The following is a 23,441-nucleotide window of genomic DNA, read 5'->3' on the forward strand; positions in this document are numbered from 1 at the left end:
GGAAGGCAGGGTTATTTAACCAACTGCTTTCCCGCTTTCATAACAGACCCGAACATATCATAAAACAATGATATGTCGAAGCAACAATTCTCATACTATTCTGCAATGAAGAGCCAACCTTTTTCCCCCCGAGCAAATTTTTAAGATGGCAGAAAGCATGCTCTGTTCCAGCAGCACCTTATCCATTGTTGACAGTTTTCTGGAAGGTTAACCCTTCACCTGCCAATTGTTTTTCTCTTAAATTGCACCCCCTGCCTCCATTTTTAATTTCCCCCTTCCAAAAGTGCTATGGAAAGAAGAATGGATTTGGGTGGCTTTGTTATACGTGACCACAACGTAGCAGAGATGCTTGATCTCAGTACGGTAGGTCACAACTAGGGGAACACTTATTGAAATAACAGTTGGATCATGTCCTATGATTTATAATTTTGTTTACCCAGTGAAAATTAAAAAGGCATGTTTCTGATTAATCAGTAGCATCTCCTGAACAGTGTAACCTGCTTCGGTTTAGCTTTGAACCCTGAAAACATTTTCGTATTAAAGGAAGTCAAACTGTACACACCTTACTGTGCTATTTTTAATTGCTGGGATTACACCTGCCATTGCAGGATTCACTCTCTGCCCAAAATAGTTTGAGGTGAAATCACTGCTGGAAGATCTGTAGTATGAAGAGAGCAATTAAAACCTTAAAGACTATGGCCTTGTACAGGGAATAAAGAATCCCATGGGTTGACAGCAATGAGATAATGAGTTATGGCATTTGTGATGTGTTTTGTGTTTGAGTAATCACAAGGTGTGGGATTTGATATTATAGAAAGGTAGTTACATGGATATTTATTTATTTTCATTTTATTCATTCATTTCATATAATTTATGCACTGCTTGATTGTAAAGAACCTCAGAGCAGTTAACAATAAAATCAAGAAAAAAATCACGACCATAATTTTAAAACATATAACAGTTATAATATTAAAACAGATTAAAATCACCTCAGCTGTGAAATAGACAAGGAGCGTTGTAAATTATTGCTGCCTTTCTGAATCAGCCCCAAACTTCCAAAGGGAGCCTGTTAGATGCTCCAAGTCTCTGTCAAGCAGTGCCATCCAGTTTCCACTGTTTATACCCATCAGCTGTTAATCAGAGGCATAACACCATTACTGAATGCAAGGGGTCCGTTTTCCTGTCATATCTGTTGATTTCGCCACTGGAACGCGTCCAGTCGTTCGTCATTGCGCACCTTGTAGCAGAGAGGTCCGCAGGCTTAGCTGTGTGAAGAACTTCTTCCTGTTCTGAACTCGGGACCCGCTGCCAAGGGATGGGATTGGGTGGCCCTGAGTTCTAGAACTGCGCAAGAATCATTTTGGAAACTTCCTCCATGCCTTTCACCCTCCCCTGCTCCCCCTCAACTTGGCTTGTTTTCATAGAAAAGCTAAAAAAAATACCCTCAGGGATCACGAGGAACTGTGATGAAGGGGCAAAGGGCAATCAGAGGTACAAAAGAGGCAGAGATGAGCAGGGCCTTCCATCAGTGGTACACTGCATTTCTGTGCAACGCTCAGAGGAAGAACTTCTCTCCTCTGACAGCCTGATAGGGACAGGGCCATAGCTGTCAACCGTCCCTTCTTTGGCGGGAAACTCCCTTATCCCAGCCCTGTGTCCCGCTGCCATCCCGGATTGATGATGTCCCTTAAATTTCCTGGGTTTCATGCTCACCCGGCTCAGGAGGGAAGCAGCGGCTCGGGGTCTTCCACCTCAAGAGAGCACATGCACAAGCTGCCAGGTCCCCGTCTCTCCCTTTTCCCCCTCAGGGGCGCATCCTGAGGAAAGGGGTGGCGGCGGGCAGGCAGGCAGCCCCTCTCTTGCGAGATTTCCGCCGCGCTGCCTGGGGAAGCCGGAGGCGGCTGAGGAGGCGGCCTGAGGGAGGAGGAAGAGAAGGGGATGGGGAGGGACACAGAAGGGTGGCGCTTCAGCGGCCATCGCGGCGCCACAACGGCCTCATGCCGGGCTCACGGGTGAGAGTCTCTCTTCCTCCCTCCCTCTCTCTCGGGCGGGGAAGGGCCGATGGAATAATAATAATAATAATAATAATAATAATAATAATAATAATAATAATTTATTATTTGTATGATGGAACTCCTCATGCCAGGATGACGGCAGCCCCGACGTGCATAAGCTAAGCAAAATCCCTTATTTTGGCTGCCGATCCCTTATTTTCAAGGCTGCTGGTCCCTTATTTTCTAATCTGTAAGCTGACAGCTATGGACAGGGCACTTCATCTATTCTCCTCCACCAGCCTCCTCACTTGCCTGCATGTGATTTCTTGTCACCTGCAGCTATTGGCTTAAACGCAAGGCTGAATAAGCAGAATTCAAAACAAAGCAGACCCTGTCAGGTCCCAGTACATTCGAAAAGCAGATGGAGCACTCTGGCGTGTCTTTCTGTGGTGCTCCAGTATATGATAAATAAATGATTCCCTCCTCCTGCAAAACGTTTCAATCGTTTGCTCTCAGATTCTTTTAAACGGTAGTTAGGCCTTTCCATTGGCGAATCGATCCTCTGGATCTCTCTCAATTCAATCCTGCTGTTGCACCCATGTCCTGGCTCACAGGCTTCCCCACAGACATCTGGTTGGCCACTCTGAGAACAGGATACTGGAATTTGGTCTGGCCCAGCGGGGCTCTTCTTCTTGTGTCCTTGGCCCGGCAGGTGCAATCCGCGTGGGGAACTCGAACTCTCAGCCAATCCGGCAGGCTTGAAATACCATCCCCACTGGCAGCGATTTCAAACCTGCTTCCTGCAGGGATTCGCTGCATGATCAAGTTTGCAACGGAGAACTTGGTTGTGCAGTCAATCCTGACATCACATATGACACGAGGCTCTAAATCTCAGGGTAATGAGTTCGAGCCCCACGTTGGGCAAAAGATTCCCGTGTTGAAAGGGGTTGGACTAGATGACCGTTGTGGTCCCAGCTCTGCAGTGCTATGTTTACAGTGGTACCTCGGGTTACAGATGCTTCAGGTTACAGACGCTTCAGGTTACAGACTCTGCTAACCCAGAAATAGTACCTCACGTTAAGAACTTTGCTTCAGGATGAGAACAGAAATCGTGCGGCGGCAGCGGGAGGCCCCATTAGCTAAAGTGGTACCTTAGGTTAAGCACCGTTTCAGGTTAAGAACGGACCTCCGGAACGAATTTAGTTCTTAACCTGAGGTACTACTGTATATGGGTCAGGCGGGCATGCTTTGGGGAAAACAGCTTCCCAGGCCAAATTTGGGCTGGACGTTCTCCAATCCTGCTATATGCTGTTAACCTAATTGGAACGGGCTTTTAGGGGCTAAGGTCTAAATGCTTCAGGGCTGGCATGCTTTTCATTGATTGCTCGCTCCAAGTTTTTAAGCAGTATTTTAGCCTTTTAAATGTGCCGTTCCCCATCATGAAGTTTTGTGAAGGGGCAGAAGCTGAAGTAAATATATACAACACAGAATGTTACAATAGATCCTTAACCAGCCCGTACCCATCCCAGGCCACCAATTTAAATCAAGAAGCAACCACTGTCTCTTTGCTGGAACTGAACGCCTTAATGCTCCCTGTGTGTTTTCTCACAGAATTGAAATGTGGAGTGGGGGGGAGAGAAATGAAGGGGTGGCGGTGGGGGAGAGGAGAAGCAACTCTGGTGCGAAATGCCAGCAGGGCTGCCGCTCGCTGTCATAGCAACAAACATGGCTGCCTGCCCAGTTCCAGGGGCACCAGTGAAATATAAACAGGGGGTATTCATGGGAGAACGCTTGGTAAGATTACAGAAACCGCTCACCAAGTTACATCTGGCAAAGGATCTTTCGCATGTTCAAGATGTTCTTGTTTTTGCTTTTTTTTACCTCTGGTCAAACAATGTGTGGACGCCACCTGCTCTCTTTTAAAACTGACCTGCCTGGGTTTTCTTTTCCACCTGCTCATCTGCTTTATTTTTCTTCTTCTCTGTTTAATCTTGGGAAAAAGTAGTGTTTCTGTTTTCCCATAGAAATTACTTCTTGAGGCCTATGCAGGCTCATCCAGACCGCCCCCTCTAACAAGAGTGGCCTGGTGGTGGCAATTCTGCCCTCGCATTGTGAATTGTAGTGGCATGAATGCAAAGAGCGATAGAAATGTCCTTCTCAGTGCCTTAAAGTCACATAGAGAGAGAGCTGTGTATGGGGATTGGGGGTATGTGTGTGTTATAGTGAAAAAAATGTTGGTTTTGAACAGAGGAAAGCAAATACTACCTTGGGCAAGTTATGTCGCTATGTTGCATTCTAACTTACTGGCAACTAAGTAAGAGAGTATGAAGTCCTTCATATAAGGGAAAGTGTTAAAGAACTGATTGATAAAAAACAACCACAGTATTGCAGATTGATTTAAAAAAGCCCCATGTCTTCCATTTTCTCCACAAATGAGAACGTGGCCAACTTCCACGATGCTTGCTGGGTTTTAAAAATACAGTGGTACCTCGGTTTTCGAACCATCTCCGTTGATGAACGTTTCGGTTTTTGAATGCCGAAAACCCGGAAGTAAATGCTTCCGTTTTCAAATATGCCTCAGGAGTCGAACGGCTTCTGCTGTGTGTTTTTCAGTTTTCCCAATTGAATTTGCAGACAGCCAACTTTGTGCCTCGGTTTCTGAATGTTTTGGAACCCAAACGGTCTTCCAGAACGGATTACGTTCAAGAACTGAGGTGCCGCTGTATATGCAAGTTTGGCACAGATGTGCTTTCCGATAGTTAAAGAATGCAGAAGGCCTTTCCTTTGGCTTTGCACACATTATATATTGCAACTGAATGGTCAGTCCCCGTCTAACTTTCTCCATTCTTTTTTCCCCTCAGGATCCAGGTAAACGACCTTATCGTCGAGGTGGATGGCACCAGTCTGGTGGGTGTGACCCAAAGCTTTGCTGCCTCCGTGCTGAGGAATACCAAGGGTAGAGTCCGGTAGGGGAACGGTGTGCACCCCAGTTTTGTGATGGGACCAGAATTTGTTTTGTTTGTCTGTCTGGGGAAGAAAAACACATATAGAGAAGAGCAGAAGTATTGCCTCAGAGAGAGCTCTCTGATGCATTGTGGGAAATTGTTCTCGGAGCAGTCATTTTGTTTGCCGTGAAATGGTTGCGGGTGTAAGATGGCAGCTGAAAGGTTTTCCTAGCAGCCGTGGTACTGCTTCTTCTCTTATTTATGTAGAGTTGGGCAGATATAGGACTGTATTGCCTTGGTGAGTTCATTACATCAAGGGGCTACCTTCTTAGTGGAGATATTTCTTGCTCCCAAATGAAGTTGATAGAATGCTCTGTGTGTGAAGCAGCAGCAAAAGAAATGCATAGGAATGGATTTTAAAGAACCAAATAAAGCAGGCAAGGTTAGAAGCTCCCTTTCATTGCAGTGCTTTCAGCTAATCATGCCAAAGCGTATAAAAGAACCTAGATGATGATGACATTTTTTTTCCCCTGGCAGAGTTCACATCTTTTCTTTTTCTTCTTTCCTCTGGAGGGGCTACCGAGTTTCTAAATGCCTTCTGCCAGACACAAGTCCAACAGATGGAGGCTTTTCCTGTTAAATTGCTACCTGTCACTTAGCTGCTGCTGTTCTCGTCATTGTTTTCAAGGTGCTAAAATATAGCTTGAAGGCTCCCTTTTGTGGCATTTTGAAAGCAGAGAACAAGCTGCACAGGGTTAAAAACAGAGGAAGAGGCAGGGGCAGCTGTGTCTTTAAGTTTGTGATACACAGAAGTTGAACTGGTTTGGCTTTTCCCCATCACGGCTGTATAATGGGAGACAGCCAGCACCTTTGGAATTTCTGCTTATTATGCCGTCTTTTAAAGGTATATTTCTTTTAAATGAATATTTCAAAGCATATTCTCAGCGGGTACTTGTACCTGCATGCAAAAGCCTACTTCAGTTCTGCCAGGTTTCAAATCTGCATCTCAGCCTCTTAAAGTCCTGGTTCAATTCTCCTCATTTCATTTCCTGGTCAAGTGGCTCTCCTCACTTTTGCTGTTCCTTCCAGGTCTGAGTGCCCAATTCGTATCTCCTTTTTCCTGCCTCTCTGGCAAATCTCCCTCAACCTCAACAGAAAGTTAAATGTTGCCTGACGTTCTGCCAATTTGATAGCATTACTTGAAGAGCCAGGGGGCACCGAGACTCTGAAACACTTGTTCTTTATAAACTCTTGTATGTTAAGAGGACACATACTGGCTAGATTCGCACATTACAGTGAGTGAGGATTTCAGACCCGCCAAGTGTCCCTATTTTCCAGGGACAGTCTCAGATTTACAGAAGCCACCACAGTTTCTGATCTGATCCCAGAATGTCCCGCTTTTCCTTAGGATGTCCCTATTTTCATCAGAGAAATATTGAAGGGGACATCTCTGTTTTCAAAAGAGAAATGTTGGAGGGTACTGAATAGGAAGTCCCTATTTTCACCGAGAAAATGTTGGAGGGTATGGGATTTCTGACCTCACTGAAAAAGCACGCAGGCCATTGGCTTCAACTTCACTTCTCCCTTCACGCAAACAGTGCTAGTGCGAACCCACAATCCTAGTTTGTTACCCTCCAAACAAGCCAATATTGTAAAACATGGTTTTAAAATTAGCCTGCAAAGTCTGGCTGGTTTGGGACCAACAGATAGGGACCCTATATTCATACATCACACAAAGCTGGCCCCTTTCGGTTCATCGCATGAACTAACACGCTGCTCTTTTGCAGTAAACCACGACACGCAAACCCATGATGTGAAAATGGCAGGTTTTTTTTACTTCTCTACTGCCCCTCAGAATTGATGCTTTTGAATTATGGTGTTGGAGGAGACTCTTGAGAGTCCCATGGACTGCAAGAAGCTCAAACTTATCCATTCTTAAGGAAATCAGCCCTGAGTGCTCACTGGAAGGACAGATCATGAAGTTGAGGCTCCAATACTTTGGCCACCTCATGAGAAGAGAAGATTCCCTGGAAAAGACCCTGATGTTGGGAAAGATGGAGGGCACAAGGAGAAGGGGACGACAGAGGACAAGATGGTTGGACAGTGTTCTCGAAGCTACCAGCATGAGTTTGACCAAACTGCCGGAGGCAGTGGAAGACAGGAGTGCCTGGAGTGTTCTGGTCCATGGGGTCACGAAGAGTCGGACATGACTAAACGACTAAACAACAACAACAACAACAACAACTGCCCCTCACGCTCACCACCAACTCTGCGTTCCTTTTCGCCTTCGAAATCCCCGAAGAAAAGGGGAGGGAGAGAAAAGAAAGCGGAAGCAGAAGTGCAAGCGGAAGGGAGCCTGTGAACAGGCCTTTGGCTTCCTAGGAAATGGGCAGTGGCTGGCAGCATTGCCCAGTCAGCATCTGGTTCCATTTTAAACTGGGGAGCAGTGCCCATTGCTCCCCAGAATGTGCCCCGATGCACCATGGGAAAGTGCGCCATGGGAAAGTGTCCAATGTCATGCCCATTTTATTATTTCCTACGAAACGAAACAAGGGTTCGGCTCAATGGAAATGTGTATATGTGCGCGTGAGGGAGACCATAGGGCTGTGGGCTGTTGAATTATCCTGTCAGCTGTGGTTCTTCTGTTTTTGTCCTTCTATCTATACTGTGCCCCCCCCCTTTTTCTCTCTCTTTTAAATCTCACCAGAGGCATTTGGCCTGACTTTTCCTGGCAGCATTAAGAATGAGAGGTTTGGCCCCATCCCAGGATCCTTGCATCGGTGGTTTTTGAAAGAATGGAAATCAAGCCAGAAAACCTCTGTCACACACACACACACACACACAGAGAGAGAGGGGGGGCACATGTGGGCCCTCTCTGGTTCCTTCAACAAAAAGGGCAGTGCAGTTTTTTTTTGGGGGGTTACACCTAGAACCTAACCCATTCCTCCGAGATTTGAGTGCTGATCGGTTCCCAAGCGACGGGAACCTCAACTACGAGAATGTGTTGCTAGGCAACTAGTTTCCTCCATACTCCACAGGCACCATTCTGCTTTCCCAGATAGAAAGGCCCTGTTAACCAGTTAAAGGATTTGGTAATCCATTTAACTGGTGCTCTGGCCCATATATTTTTTTATCACTGCTAAAAAAAAACCACACACCACACACACCCCTTGACACTGTGCCGCGTGAACTCAGGTTACACAAACACAAGACCCATGCCTAAATGTCACTTTCAGGAAACGAGAGTTAGCAAACCTTCCAGAAAATAAGACCGTGTCATGGATGTTGAATAGAATCTCCTTCCGGCCCCCCGGGGATGCGAGTTGTGTCAGGAAGTCACTTCCTCTCATCTAGAAGCCCTAGTCCTGATCCCATTTGGGAGCAGGCAACTGGATGTAGTAAGGGACGTGGGTGGCGCTGTGGGTTAAACCACAGAGCCTAGGACTTGCCGATCTGAAGGCCGCCGGTTCAAATACCCGTGAGGGGGTGAGCTCCCATTGCTCGGTCCCTGTTCCTGTCAACTTAGCAGTTCGAAAGCACATCAAAGTGCAAGTAGATAAATAGGTAACACTCCAGCGGGAGGGTAAACGGCATTTCTGTGCATTGCTCTGGTTCGCCAGAAGTGGCTTAGTCATGCTGGACACATGACCCGGAAGCTGTACGCCGGCTTCCTCGGCCAATAAAGTGAAATGAGTGCCGCAACCCCAGAGTCATCCACAACTGGACCTAATGGTCAGGGGTCCCTTTACCTTTACCTTTAACTGGATGTAGTAGCTGTCCACTTGGGAAAGAAATGCACTCTGTGCATGCTCAGGGGCACTCGTCATTATACTTTCCCCATCACAACCAGTTTCTGAGCCTTGTCGTTGAGCATCGCTTGCAGACTAAGACTGAAATCTGTATGGCTTTCTGGTTCTGTATCCATGGGACATATACCCACGGCCTCCTTGGTTAGTTGATTGCAACAACTCTCTCTTCCCCCAAGCCTAAAAACAATGGGTAGCAACTTGTCAAATATTGGGGACCCAATAGATAAAATAAGAAAGATTCGTTTATTTATATACTGATCTTAATTTTTTTAAAAACCCCAAAGCAGAAGATCTGTCTAGAGCAGCCTTTCTCAGCCTGTGGGTCCCCAGATGTTGTTGAACTACAACTCCCATCTCCCCTAGTTAGCAAGGCCAGAGCTCAGGGATGATGGGAGTTGTAGTCCAACAACATCTGGGGACCCACAGGTTGAGAACCGCTGGTCTAGAGCATGGGTAGGCAAACTAAGGCCTGGGGGCCAGATCCGGCCCAACCGCCTTCTAAATCCGGCCCGCAGACGGTCCAGGAATCAGTGTGTTTTTACATGAGTAGAATGTGCCCTTTTATTTAAAATGCGTCTCTGGGTTATTTGTGGGGCATAGGAATTTGTTCATTTCTTTTCTTCAAAATATAGTCCAGCCCCCCACAAGATCTGAGGGACAGTGGACCGGCCCCCTGCTGGAAAAGTTTGCTGACCCCTGGTCTAGAGGACTGTGGCAGTGGGACTCCCAATTGTTAGTGAATCAGTGGCTCTGGTTGGAGGGGTTTTTAACCCTTTGGCATGATTTCCTCAACCACAATCCCACACACCCAAAGGTGCCATAAGTCCTGCTGTGGGAGAAAAACAGACATAATACAATATCTATATTTCCCCCCACCCCGTTGGAACTTAGGTGATGAGAGAGTTAGATGAGGGGAAATGAGTTTAACCTCCTCTCCCTCAACAGCAACACTCTCCCGATCAAAATCAGGGAGCTCTGGCAACTGTTTTTAAGTTTAAAAACGCCAAAATATCTAATCACAGATTCCCCCACAGTGCAGCTATTATAGCATAGCTGTCAACTTTTCCCTTTTCTTGTGAGGAATCCTATTCGGAATAAGGGAATTTCCCTTAAAAAAAAAAGGGAAACGTTGACAGCTATGTATTATAGCCCTCAAAAATGGTGGTGGGATAGGGCTTCCACTTAGTGGGATGACAGGACTTCAGTCCTCGGCATACTTCCTTGTCCTCATTGCATGACCGTAGAAGAATTGATAGCACAAAATAAGCAAATCTGTTCCAATTGTATCACGGCTCAGAAACTGATTGTACTGGGATCTTTCTGAGCCCAGTGCATATATGTGTTATATATATATAGCCTGGCCGCATAACTCCTGGTGTGTTGACCCACTTCTTTGAGATCCATACTCTTATCCCCCTCTCTCCCACCTCTCTCGTTTTCCTTAGGTTCCTGATTGGGAGAGAGAAGCCAGGCGAGCAGAGCGAGGTGGCTCAACTCATTCAACAGACGCTGGAGCAGGAACGATGGCAGCGGGAAATGATGGAGCAGAGGTATACCCAGTACACGGAGGAGGACGAAGAAGTAAGTGGGACGGGTTTCTCTCAGCCTGTTGGGGAGAGGAGGAAAAGGACACGGCGCCCCGATTCCCCTCCTCGTTCCTCTTGTCAACACTCTGAACATAAAGGAGAGCCAGAGGAAGTTGTGGTTCCCTTGCTGACTCTTTGTGATGGCTACGTTTTTGGCTGAAACCGAGGCCTACTCCGGACAAATTCTTTTCATTGTGCATTCACGGCAATTTATTGTGCTGTTATTGGGGCAGCCCTGCACAGTCCCGCTTTCAATACCACTCTGTGCCTGGCAAAGGTCTTGGCACAGTCATGAAGCTTCATTTCCGACTGGCGCATTTCCTGTTACTTTTCATACCACAGGTGTTCTGAGGGGGCTTTTTCGTCTGTCGTCTGTCGCTCTGTAGGCTCTTCAAACAGCAGCAATGTGGCTGCACTGGGGGAGCAACTAAAAAAGCAGGGTGGTGCGTGAATGGTCCAGCATAAACCCGCCATTAATGCACTATTACTGTGTCAAGGACATGTTGCGAAACATGAAATAAAAACCCACAAAATGCCAGTCAGGAGGGGCCCTGAATAAAGAAACAGAACAAATTGATTGCATCAAGCCTTGCCTACCTTTTCGCACACAATTGGAGCCCTTCTTAAGTTTCTAGTTCGTCTTTAAAGCTGTCTGCTGTCTCCTCTTTCATCTCCCCTTCCATGTCTCCTCCGTGCCTCTCCCTTCCCATCCCTCTGCCCTGTTGCTCCTTGTGCCCGGAAGAGCAGCCTTCCATCCCTGTCCTATTCTTCCAGCCACTTCCCTCTTTCCCACCCTCTCTCTGTCTCTCCCCCTCCCCAATTTTTTTGTAAGCTGACTGCCCAAAGTCCCCTTTGTCCCTTCTTCCACTCATATTCCCAGGCCTCTTGTCATGCTTGCTACCCATGTCCGAAACCAGTCTTTGGAAGAAATAATAATAATTCAGATTCCCGTGTGCCATCCTTAAATGGATAAGCTTTGGTTTCTTTTAAAGTGGTAGCAGAGAATTACACTTGTCTCCAGCGGAGGCCAATGTACTAGCTGAATGGATGCTAGAGGGTTCGCAGCCATCTCTGCCAGTCAGGGCTGTCTTAAGCATACGTGGCGCCGGGGTGCAAAGAACCACCTGATACACACCCCCAGTTTGCCCAGTCCCAGGTGCACAGGAGGGCTGGCCAACCACCTCAACATCTCGCTGGCTTGGTTGCCCCCGAATTCACGGTGCAGAGCCACCCGCAGCAGAAGAGCCCGCCGTGGCACTCCAACCGACAGGTGAGCTCTTCCCCGGATTCAACTCTCAGGCCCCAGACTCTCGGCCCGGCATCCCTGAGAGCCCGGCATCCGGGTGCCCCGCACCCCCAGTGCCTATGGGTAAGACAGCCCTGCTGCCAGTCATCGCAAAATTCTGTAGCACATTACAGTTCAGATTGTTTGCTGTAAGGCTTAGGTCAGCATGAGGTTAACTGTCTCAGGGTAAGCAAACCAAAGTGCATTCTGCTTTTGACAATACAGTGGTACCTCAGGTTACAGAAGCTTCAGGTTACAGACTCTGCTAACCCAGAAATAGTACCTCGGATTAAGAACAGAAATCGTATGGCGGCAGCAGGAGGCCCCATTAGCTAAAGTGGTACCTCAGGTTAAGAACAGTTTCAGGTTAAGAATGGACCTTCAGAATGAATTAGGTTCTTAACCCCAGGTACCACTGTACCTGCTAACAGAAGGCAGGTCTGTCATTGGCTATTGACCATGAGAGCTAAGAATGGAACCTCCATTCCCAACAGCAGAATACCTGCTAGGTACAAACAATATAGAGAATGGCTTTCTCCACTGAACCAGCCTGTTGGAAGTTTCATGGAGGTCCCTGGCTGGCCACGGTTGGAGGCAGGGGAACAATCAGCCTTCTTTCTTGTATCAAGACATTGAATACCAAAGGAATATTTGTGCTGGAGATCATAGAAGGGCCATTGGCGTCTCCTCCTCTGGCTACTCCTAATGTTTTAAGCCTGCTGCGTTTATGTGTATGGTTTCAGACATTCTCTCGATGCTGGGAGAGAGGAAGTACAAGCAAGCTCCACTTGCTGTTTTTACATGGTAACATTTGAAAAGAGAGTGGCTTTGGGAAGATGTGCAAGTCCCCTGGTGTGGAATTAGCTTGTACATTTCCTCCACGCATCCCTTTCGGTATTACTCGAGCCATGTGAAAACTGAAAGCATGACTCACTTTTACATCTCTCTCTCTTTGTTAAGTTTCCAGACGCGTAGCTGTGTAAAGTCTGTTTTGCAGCAAAAACAGCAAAGAGTATTTGTGGTGCCTTAAAGACTCAACTATTGCATTGTGGCACAAGTTTTCATAGACTGTACAGTCATACCTCGGGCTGAATATGCTTCATGTTGAGCGTGTTTGAGTTGCGCTCCGTGGCAACCCGGAAGTAATGGGTGTGTTACTTCCGGGTTTCGCCGCTCGCGCATGCGCAGACGCTCAAAATGACGTCACGCGCATGCGCAGAAGCAGCAAAAAGCGACACGCACGTGCACAGACGTGCCATCACTAGTTATTTTTGCTTCTGGATGCGATCCCATTTGTATCCAAAGGCACCAATGTAGTCCAATCAAAGAAGAATAGAGTGGTACCTCAGGTTAAGTACTTAATTCGTTCCGGAGGTCCGTTCTTAACCTGAAACTGTTCTTAACCTGAAGCACCACTTTAGCTAATGGGGCCTCCTGCTGCTGCCGCACCGCCGGAGCCCGATTTCTGTTCTTATCCTGAAGCAAAGTTCTTAACCTGAAGCACTATTTCTGGGTTAGTGGAGTGTGTAACCTGAAGCGTATGTAACCTGAAGCGTATGTAACCCGAGGTACCACTGTAATCACAAATCTGGCATCAGATGTGGGAAGGCTTGACGGCATTGCTGATGTGGGATTTATAACCAACAACAAAGCGAATACAAAAGCTTATGCCATAATGATTACCTTGGTTTTTTAGGTTCCACAAGACCTTTTGCTGTTTTCCCCTCTTGCTGGGTCGCAGGGCGCTATCTGAACACACACTTGGTTCTGTCCAGCATTGATGTTAACTTTAAAAGCCAAACCATAAAGCTTGCCTGTTTTGCAATTTGCAGACGGGTGAATACGCCACAGACGAAGACGAGGAGATGAGTCCCATGTTCCCCAGCAGCGAGATGGCCATTGAGGTCTTTGAGCTGGCTGAAAACGAAGACATGCTGTCTCCAGTTGAGATGGACCCTGAAAAGCTGGTGCATAAATTTAAGGAGGTAAGGAAAGGCCTAAAAGGCAAGGATAAGGAACCCGTAAGCTTTTCAGTGTTGTTGGGCTCCCAGCTCCCATCAGTCTCAGCCAGCAGGACTGTGATGATGGGGAGTGAAGTCCAACAAACTCCAGAAGGCCACATGTTCCTCACCGGGGACCTAAAAGGGATACAGTGGCTTCTGTGGCTGATGGAAGTGTCACATGACTAATGAACACATCCGTGGAACCTTTCCTTGTTTCTAAGCACACCACAGAAATGGCCCCAGGTACCTGCAGCTTAAGGGACACGGGTGGTGCTTTGGGTTAAACCACAGAGACTAGGACTTGCCGATCAGAAGGTCAGCGGTTCGAATCCCCACGACGGGGTGAGCTCCCGTTGCTCGGTCCCAGATCCTGCCCACGTAGCAGTTCGAAAGCATGTCAAAGTACAAGTAGATAAATAGGTACCACTCTGGCGGGAAGGTAAATGGCGTTTCCATGCGCTGCTCTGGTTCGCCAGAAGCGGCTGAGTCATGCTGGCCACATGACCCGAAAACTGTCTACGGACAAACGCTGGCTCCCTCGGCCAATACAGTGAGATGAGCGCCGCAACCCCAGAGTCGGCCACGACTGGACCTAATGGTCAGGGTTCCCTTTACCTTTACCTGCAGCCTTGGGAACTGAAAACCTTTGCTCTTTGACTCAAACAAACAGGGAAGGGTGCTGTCTGCTGAGTTGCGGAGGTGGCTGCAGAAGCACTTGAGCACATGGGTTGTGCATATGTGCACTTTGCTTCTCAGAAGGGAGTGGTGGTGTTGGGGAAAGGCAGTTGAATCTGCTAATATATTTTAAACGCATGCAAATTTAACATTGCCCGCAGCTGCACGAATGCTGAGTCTGGGTTTAAAAATAAACATTCTCCAGAAGCAAGAGGGGTGGGAGACCAGAAAAATCAGACTTCGTAAGGAATGAGACACAATTGGCAAAAACTAGGTAAGACAGTGGCAGGCCACAACTGCCAGCTGATCCCACTTCCTAGCTCAGGTTAGAGAACCAAGAGGATCCAGGAAGCAGATATAAGGAGTAGGGTACAGTCTTCAACCAGTTAACTGGCTAGATTAAACAATTAAAACCTGATTAAACAATTAAAAACTGACTAGATTAAGCAATTAAAAACCGACTTTAAAAATGCAGTTTGCTTTAGTGACCACATAGCAGTCACAGTGGCTTGAGAGATAAGAGTTTGTCGCATGAATTCAGTTTATTTTCATAGGTTGCAGGAAGTGGAAGCAAAGCAGCACTGGAGATTTTTGTGATGGGGGCAAAGAGATTTGGCCAAAGATATTAACCTTTGGAGTGGGTGGGATTTTCTCCATGGGAATGGTCTAATCTGGGAGCAAGGTTATGCCATGACATGGCCATAGTATCTTCCCAGTCTTGGTAAACATATCTCTCTTTTATGGTGGTTTTTTTTAGGGATGCACCTGCAAATGACACACACATCACACATGTAAAGCGCATGACTTCTCCGCAAAGAATTCTGGGAACCACAGTTTGTTAAGGGTGCTGGGAATTGTAGCATTATGAGGGAGTAAACTACAGTTCCCCAGATCTTTGAGAGAAGTCGTGCTTGGAATGTGTGTCTGAAGGAGGAACACTTATGGCAGTTCTGGCACCCCTTGAAATCACAGAACCATAGAAATGTTGCGTTGAAACATAGGGAAAGAAGAGAATGGGTTGTGTCGAGCTGCACAGCCCAGCAAGGGGGAATCAGTTAAACCTTCAGGCGGTGAGGTGGGAAGGAAACAAGACCAGTGAGCGTGGAAAGGAAGGAAGTGGTGACGGCCAAGCTGCCACGAGGCTCCTTGTGTTTTATGTGCGGTTTGTGAGGAATCAGTGCGGGCAGGGGTACCTTTACCTTTACCTTTTTTTATGCTTTTCATATCCCTGGCCCACGGCTGCACGTCTCGGCTGACCCCTAGTGGCCGACACAGCCCTCTGTTCTTGTCTCTAAGTATAGAGCATCACGCTTGATGGGAGCTGCTCCCCTCCGCTTTTAGCTCAGCTGCACAGAAACCACGATGTCACACGGCTGCTGCATGTGTGATACAAGTCTCCTAAAACGGCAGCCCCCTCCACATCCTTGCCAGGGGGAGGAATCCCTTTCATGCGCCTCGCTGGAGGCTGCTTTGTGCGTAGCTGTTGTGGAAGCTAGCAAACGTTAAGCTTCATACGTCTGCTTCTTTGTTTTCCAATTTTTTTTATTGATTTTCATAAAAATTTAAACACACAAACAAATAAACAAACACACATAAATCATAACCTTATTAAAACTAATCCAATTAACATTGTTAAGTGACTTCCACGTATCCCCCTGGTTGGATTTCAGTGTACAGTGGTACCTCGGGTTACATACGCTTCAGGTTACATACGCTTCAGGTTATAGACTCCGCTAACCCAGAAATAGTGCTTCAAGTTAAGAACTTTGCTTCAGGATGAGAACAGAACTTGTCCTCCGGCGGCGCGGCAGCAGCAGGAGGCCCCATTAGCTAAAGTGGTGCTTCAGGTTAAGAACAGACCTCTGGAACGAATTAAGTACTTAACCCGAAGTACCACTGTATATCATTTTAACGGTTTTCCAAATCAATATTCTTATAAAATTAACCTGGTCACTTAACATCTTCCTTTCTTCCCAATTCAGTATTAAACATATTATCGCATTACATATTTGAAGCCTAAGCCTATCCGGTATTTGCAAGCTTTTTCCAATCAATTTAACTTAACATATTTAACTAAATAGTCATTTAATTTTGTCCATTCTTCCTGGTACTCCTCCTCCTCCTGGTCATGGACTCTTCCACTCAGGTCGGCTAACTCCGAAAAATCCTTCATCTTCATCTGCCATTCTTCCAGTGTTGGTACCTTCTTGCGTTTTCTGTACGTCTGCTTCTGCCCAGCGGCATGTGAGGAAGTTACCTGTTTCCTCCCTCAACCCACCCCCCATAAATATATGGGGCCAAGTGTAATGAACAGCCGCAGGCAGCTCTAACTCTCCCTTGCCGTCTTCTGCAGTGTGTAAGTGGCAATTAAAGACAAGAGAAAGGCAGCCTGGGAGGCGCTAAATTTTAATGTCTCTGCTTCTTCTGTAATGTGGGTAGTGGCCTCTAGTTGACCCTGGAATGTGTGTCAGCAAGCTTCCATTTAGGCACCTAGAATCAAGCCAGCCCCAGTGCTGGCTTGCTGACACGCTGTGCTGGATTTCAAGAGACAGACAGACAGACAGACAGACAGACAGACAGACAGACGCAGAAGGGCCATAGCTCACTGGCAGACTATCTGCCTTGCAAGCAAAAGGACCTGGGTTTCAGTCCCCAGCATCTCCCAGTAAGCTTGAAATCCTGGAGTGCCGCTGCCAGTTTTTGGCTCGTTCACACTCTTTTTCCCTTGCCCCATTCTAGGTGTGGGTCCAAGAGGCTTTTCTTTCACCCTGATTTCCCCCCGGGAAAAGCCCGCTGAATCATAAAAAGTCAGCCGGGGTTTGTGCAAATGTTCGTTCTGATTCAGTGGTAAAGAGCGGGTTTTCCCGGGGGAAGTGGAGGAACAAAAGAAATAAAGAAAATTCTCGGAGTTATGGGTAGATAGCATGGGGCAAGAAGATGAAGAAAGTTGGCTGGAGCCAAATCAAAGGGTTTAGGGAAATAATAGCAGCTTTGGGGAGATAATAAAGATGGCAAAGGTCTGGGTATGGCCTTTTAGGCCCCCCCCCCCAAAAAAAAAACCTGGTAATGTGCACATACCTACTCACAACCCCCCAGCTCAGGTCTTAACGTGTTCTTTTTCACTCACTTACCCACCCAGCCATTATTATTATTATTATTATTATTATTATTATTATTATTAAGTTTATGTACCACCCTAGACAGCATTTTAAAAAGCAGAGACATCACCTTGTCAACAAAGGTCCGTATAGTTAAAGCTATGGTTTTCCCAGTAGTGATGTATGGAAGTGAGAGCTGGACCATAAAGAAGGCTGATCGCCAAAGAATGGATGCTTTTGAATTATGGTGCTGGAGGAGACTCTTGAGAGTTCCATGGACTGCAAGAAGATCAAACCTATTCTGAAGGAAATCAGCCCTGAGTGCTCACTGGAAGGACAGATCCTGAAGCTGAGGCTCCAATAGTTTGGCCACCTCATGAGAAGAGGAAACTCCCTGGAAAAGACCCTGATGTTGGGAAATACTGAGGGCACAAGGAGAAAGGGATGACAGAGGACGAGATAGTTGGACAGTGTTCTCGAAACTACCAGCATGAGTTTGACCAAATTGCGGGAGGCAGTGGAAGACAGGAGTGCCTGGCGTGCTCTGGTCCATGGGGTCACGAAGAGTCGGACACGACTAAGCGACTAAACAACAACAACCGCCCTATACCCAGAGGTCTCAGGGCAGTTCACAAAAAAGATCACAACATATAAAATCAAAATAAAATCAATAGCCCAATAACATGCCCCCCCAAGAGCCACATTTTAAAAGGTTACAGGATATTGATCAGGTCAACCAAGGGCCTGGTTTAAAAGGAATGTTTTTGCCTGGTGCCTAAAGGTGTATAATGAAGGCGTCAGGCGAACTTCCCTGGGGAGAGCATTCCACAGACGGGGAGCCACTGCAGAGAAGGCCCCGTTCTTGTGTTGCCACTCTCCGGGCCTCTTGAGGAGGAGGCACATGAAGGAGGGCCTCAGAAGATGATCTCAACTAATGAATGAGGAAAGAGGATACAGACAGTGGCACACGCAAGAAGAAAAGAAGGGAAAAATAAGAGAGAAATAATAAATGATCTGAAATAGATAGGCAGGGGAGTATGTACCGTATTTTTTGCACCATAACACTCACTTTTTTCCTCCTAAAAAGTAAGGGGAAATGTCTGTGCGTGTTATGGAGGGAATGCCTATGGGTGGCATGCCTACGGATTTTCCTCCTCTAAAAACTACGTGTGTGTTATGGTTGGGTGCGTGTTATAGAGCGAAAAATACGGTAATTTCTTTTGGTTTTTGTCTTGATAAAGCGATAGTTGTTGGGAAATAGGAATCGGACAAAACCAGATTAAGGGATCTCTCTAGGATAGAGAGTAGGATTTTTATTATTATTATTATTATTTGAAAAGTTACACATGCAGCCCAGAAATGGAAAGAAGAAAGAGTCCTTGCCAGAGAGGAAGTCTCGAGATTCAGAGAAATCTCATTAGATGATGTGTATTTGATATGGTTATAAATTCATGTCTGTAAAATCAAATAAAAATTATTGGGGGGGGGGAGAAAGAAAAGTTACACATGCAAGATGATAAGAAAGGGAAATTAATATAAAAATACTAAGCAATGATTTAAAATAGACAGGCGGTGGGGGGTGTAACCTCTTTTGTTCTTTGTTGTTGTTGTTGTTTAGTCATTTAGTCATGTCCGACTCTTTGTGACCCCATGGACCAGAGCACGCCAGGCACTCCTGTCTTCCACTGCCTCCCGCAGTTTGGTCAGACTCATGCTGGAAGCTTCAAGAACACTATCCAACCATCTTGTCCTCTGTCGTCCCCTTCTCCTTGCGCCCTCCATCTTTCCCAACATCAGGGTCTTTTCCAGGGAGTCTTCTCTTCTCATGAGGTGGCCAAAGTATTGGAGTCTCAGCTTCAGGATCTGTCCTTCCAGTGAGCCCTCAGGGCGGATTTCCTTCAGAATGGAGAGGTTTGATCTTCTTGCAGTCCATGGGACTCCTCCAGCACCAGAATTCAAAAGCATCAATTCTTCGGAGATCAGCCTTCTTTATGGTCCAGCTCTCACTTCCATACATCACTACTGGGAAAACCATAGCTTTAACCTTTTGTTCTTTAGAGGTAGATGATATTGTTTTGTAAATGTATGGGCAGGAATTGATAAAGCGGCAGCTATTGGATAAAGGGAATGGAATGTAAGGAACAGAGGCTGGATTTACATTTGCTTCTGTGTTCCGCTTTTGCCTCTGGCTCCACCCACTGCAGTGGCCCCTGGAAGGCTGCGCAGCTGGGAATGTGGCCCTCAGCCTGGAAAAGGTTTTCCCGCCCTGAACTCTCTGTTCTTCTCTTTTGGCAGCTCCAGATCAAGCATGCCGTGACCGAGGCTGAAATACAGCAGCTGAAAAGAAAGGTAAGCTATGAGATCCTTTTCCCTCCCCTTGGAGACTTGCCCAAATCTGTAAGAGCTTCTTCTTTTAATAGCGGGGCTATTTTTAATCTGTTTTCGTAGGGTTTGGAGCGGGGAGGCCCTGCCCCACCCTCATGGTCACAATCCCGAGATTCTTCTCTTGCAAAGATAAAATAGAAACAGCCCCATAAAAGCCACCCTGAGTATCTTGGAGGAAGGATGAGACCAAAGTGATGTGCCTGAAATAAAATGCTTGAATGGATCTAATATTTTGTCAATTGGTTTGACTGTCCTTGCTAGGGATGGTGGAGGAATCCTTATCAAATGGAGTTACTGTACTTTTCCATGTCCAGTCATACCTCATGTTACATTTGCTTCATGATACGTTTTTTCAGGCTGCGTCCCGCAGCAACCTGGAAGTACCGGAAAGGGTTACTTCCGGGTATCACGGCTCGCGCATGTGCAGACGCGCAAAATGACATCACACGCATGTGCAGAAGTGGTGAATCACGACCCACGCATTTGCACCACTGTGGGTCGCATTCTATTCATGTTGCGAATGGGCCTCCGGAACGGATCCCGTTTGCAACCAGAGATACCACTGTATTAGACGAGGGGTTTTTTTAATTTAAAAAGTACAGTGGTACCTCGGGTTACATACGCTTCAGGTCACATACGCTTCAGGTTACAGACTCCGCTAACCCAGAAATAGTACTTCGGGTTAAGAACTTTGCTTCAGGATGAGAACAGAAATCGTGCTCTGGCGGCACGGCGGCAGCAGGAGGCCCCATTAGCTAAAGTGGTGCTTCAGGTTAAGAACAGTTTCAGGTTAAGAATGGACCTCCGGAATGAATTAAGTACATAACCAGAGGTACCACTGTATGATAAAAATTGGGGGTCATCTTATATGTGGATAATAGTGCATAGGGGGGGGACGTGTGATTGGTTGCTGCCACGAGCTGGAGATTGTCAGCCTCAGGTTATTGGTGGCTTCGGCAAGGGCTGGTGTTGATTGGCTGTCGTTGCGGAAATAGGGCAGGTGATTGGTGGCTTCCGCCGGCATGGGGACAGACGATAGCTGGAGGGTAAGCAACTTTTGGCAATCCACCCTAAAAAAAAAACCTGAACAATTCTTTGCCACCCCCCACCACCCCCAAAAAAATCTCAACAACTATGGGCAATCCTCCCCCCCCCCCCAAAAAAAAAGCTCAGTAACTCTGGGCAATCTCCCCCCATTTTCTTAATTTGGAGTCCCCCAAAATAGGGGGCATCTTATACACAGGGGCGTGGTATACACGAAAAATACTGTAATGCGGAGATTTTGGCAGCTCTGACCACATCAGACCATCAAGTACCTGCTTATTTTCCAACCACTTGTGCATTGTTGTGCGTGCGCTAAAACAGCTAATTAGATGGAAAACGATGCACACACAAAATAAGAATATTATAGGTATAATAGGTATGGGAAACTCCAGGCGGCACTACATTTCCATAGCATAATTTTCCAAGCATGAATACTTAAGTGTGTTTTTATAAAGTCGCCTTCACATTTTTATGTGCCGTTTAAATTTGGGAAACCTGGAATGCGTCTGGAAACCTGTCAGAGCTGCCTCCAGGTCCCAGCTCACAGAGGACCAACGCTAGGCTGTAGTTATGTACAAAAGTCTTTATTGAGATTCAGTTTCCATTTTAAAGCCGCAGCGTGCAGCTCTACGTCTCGACCTTAGACCGGCGAAGTCCCATCTGAGTCACCTCCCCTTCCACACCAGTTTAAGACTCTCGCCTTGCTCCACCTCTTCCTAAGTTCCTTTCTCCTCTGGGCCCTCCTGCCCACTAGGGTCTCATCCTTCCTGGACTCCTCTGACGCTGACCCTGACGATTCTTGCCCCTCCTTCCGGCGGGCTTTAGGACCTGGTTCCCTATCCGGGCTACCTTCTGTGCCGCTCGCCTGTACCTTTGAACTTGGCGCGCGCGCCCAGCCTGCAACTTTCCTCTTGACCGTTAACTCGCTCTCCGATGGAGGCGTGGTCAACCCTGACTCATTTTCTCTCGCTGGTGGTGCATATGTGGGCTCTGACACCTGGAACTCCTCCCCCCCACTGCGCTCTGGTGGGGAAGCTGGTCCTGATTTCCAACTGCTGCTCTGGGAGTCCCCGCTGGCCCCTTGCTTCTGGGGTGTCCCCCTTGGGTCGCCCCTTGCCCTGCCCATCGGTGCCCCCTTCTGTGAATCTTCCGATTCGCTGGAGAGGCTCATGGAATCTATCGGGCTGCTGTCATATTCTCCTACGCTGCCCTCGGATTGCTCCCCCTCGCTCTCCATCTCCTCTCCTCCCTGCGCTCCCGCTGAGTCCCTGACAGTCGCCTTCACATTTTTATGTGCCGTTTAAATTTGGGAAACCTGGAATGCGTCTGCTTTTAATAAGGGTATATTATGCCTTCAGTAAAGGCATATATAGGGACGCGGGTGGCGCTGTGGGTTAAACCACAGAGCCTAGGACTTGCCGATCAGAAGGTTGGTGCTTCGAATCCCCGCGACGGGGTGAGCTCCCGTTGCTCGGTCCCTGCTCCTGCCAACCTAGCAATTCGAAAGCACAAAGTGCAAGTAGATAAATAGGTACCACTCCGGCAGCAAGGTAAATGACGTTTCCATGCATTGCTCTGGTTCACCAGAAGCAGCTTAGTCATGCTGGCCACATGACCCGGAAGCTGTACGCCGGCTCCCTCGGCCAATAAAGCGAGATGAGCGCCGCAACCCCAGAATCAGTCACGACTGGACCTAATGGTCAGGGGTCCCTTTACCTTCACTAAAGGCTTATATAATGTGCGAGAATTGTTTGTGTTTCTCGTGGGGGGAGCAGTAGCTTGCTTCTTGACAAGCTCAGGGAGCAAGAAGGCAAACAGCCATGCATTTAAAGCAAACGAGGAATATTGGGAACTGTAGCGGTCAACTACAGTTCCTAGGATTCTTTGGGGGAAGCCATGTGCTTTAACTGCATGGTGTGTAGATGTTCTTAGGGAGAAATGTGTGCAGAAGCAAAGGTTTTTGAAAAATCCCATCGCTTGCCCTGAGCTGTTTAGGTCTGGAGACTTAAATATGCCAGGGGCCACCCACAAGGTAGCTTCCTGGCATCTAACTTTCTGGGAATGCTGCCCAGCCTAGCAAAACTGCCTGTCTTATCTCACCTCACCTCCCATCCTTGCTTGCCAGAAGCACTGTGAGATATATCTGTTTCTGCCAAGAAAAGGAGACTGCAAGGAGCATTGGAGGAAGGGTGGATAAAAATCAATGTGTGTTTTTTTTTTTTTAAAGGGGTTTTTAAAATTTAAATTGGATTTTATTAAATTTAAATTGGATATTTTTGATTTAAATCGAATTTTTAAAATGAAATGCTTTTGGAGGAAAAATATTTCCAAAGATAGTTTTCTATTTAGGTTACATTATAGTCCAAAGGCTATAAGGAAATAAGGATTTGTTTTAAGTTTTTCATGTATGCTAAAACTCAGTCTAATGTTTTTTTGTTTTGTTTTTTGTTTATGTTTAAGCACATCAGTTAACAAACATGGGTACATATGCTATAATGTTATTGTTTTAGTTAAATAAATGGTTCAAATTGTTATTAAGGAAGTGATTGTTTTTCTCCTTCCAATAAAATACAGCAGAAAAGTTGTCCAAATATAAACAGTTAACTTATTAAAACTC

At 46.8% G+C, this 23,441-nt stretch overlaps 1 protein-coding gene across 2 annotated transcripts in view; it reads left to right on the plus strand.

The window, feature by feature from the left end:
- Window positions 1-23,441, plus strand: part of PPP1R9B (protein phosphatase 1 regulatory subunit 9B) — an 82,260-nt gene that overhangs the window by 44,135 nt on the left and 14,684 nt on the right. For both annotated transcript variants that reach the window (XM_079949449.1, XM_079949448.1), the window contains exons 5-8: window positions 4,856-4,960; window positions 10,194-10,329; window positions 13,452-13,604; window positions 19,691-19,744. In XM_079949449.1, the coding sequence (XP_079805575.1) occupies window positions 4,856-4,960; window positions 10,194-10,329; window positions 13,452-13,604; window positions 19,691-19,744 (448 nt within the window). The remainder of the gene's footprint in view (window positions 1-4,855; window positions 4,961-10,193; window positions 10,330-13,451; window positions 13,605-19,690; window positions 19,745-23,441) is intronic.

This window comes from Podarcis cretensis (genome assembly GCF_951804945.1).
Source record: "Podarcis cretensis genome assembly, chromosome: 13".
Taxonomy (NCBI): Eukaryota; Metazoa; Chordata; class Lepidosauria; order Squamata; family Lacertidae; genus Podarcis; species Podarcis cretensis.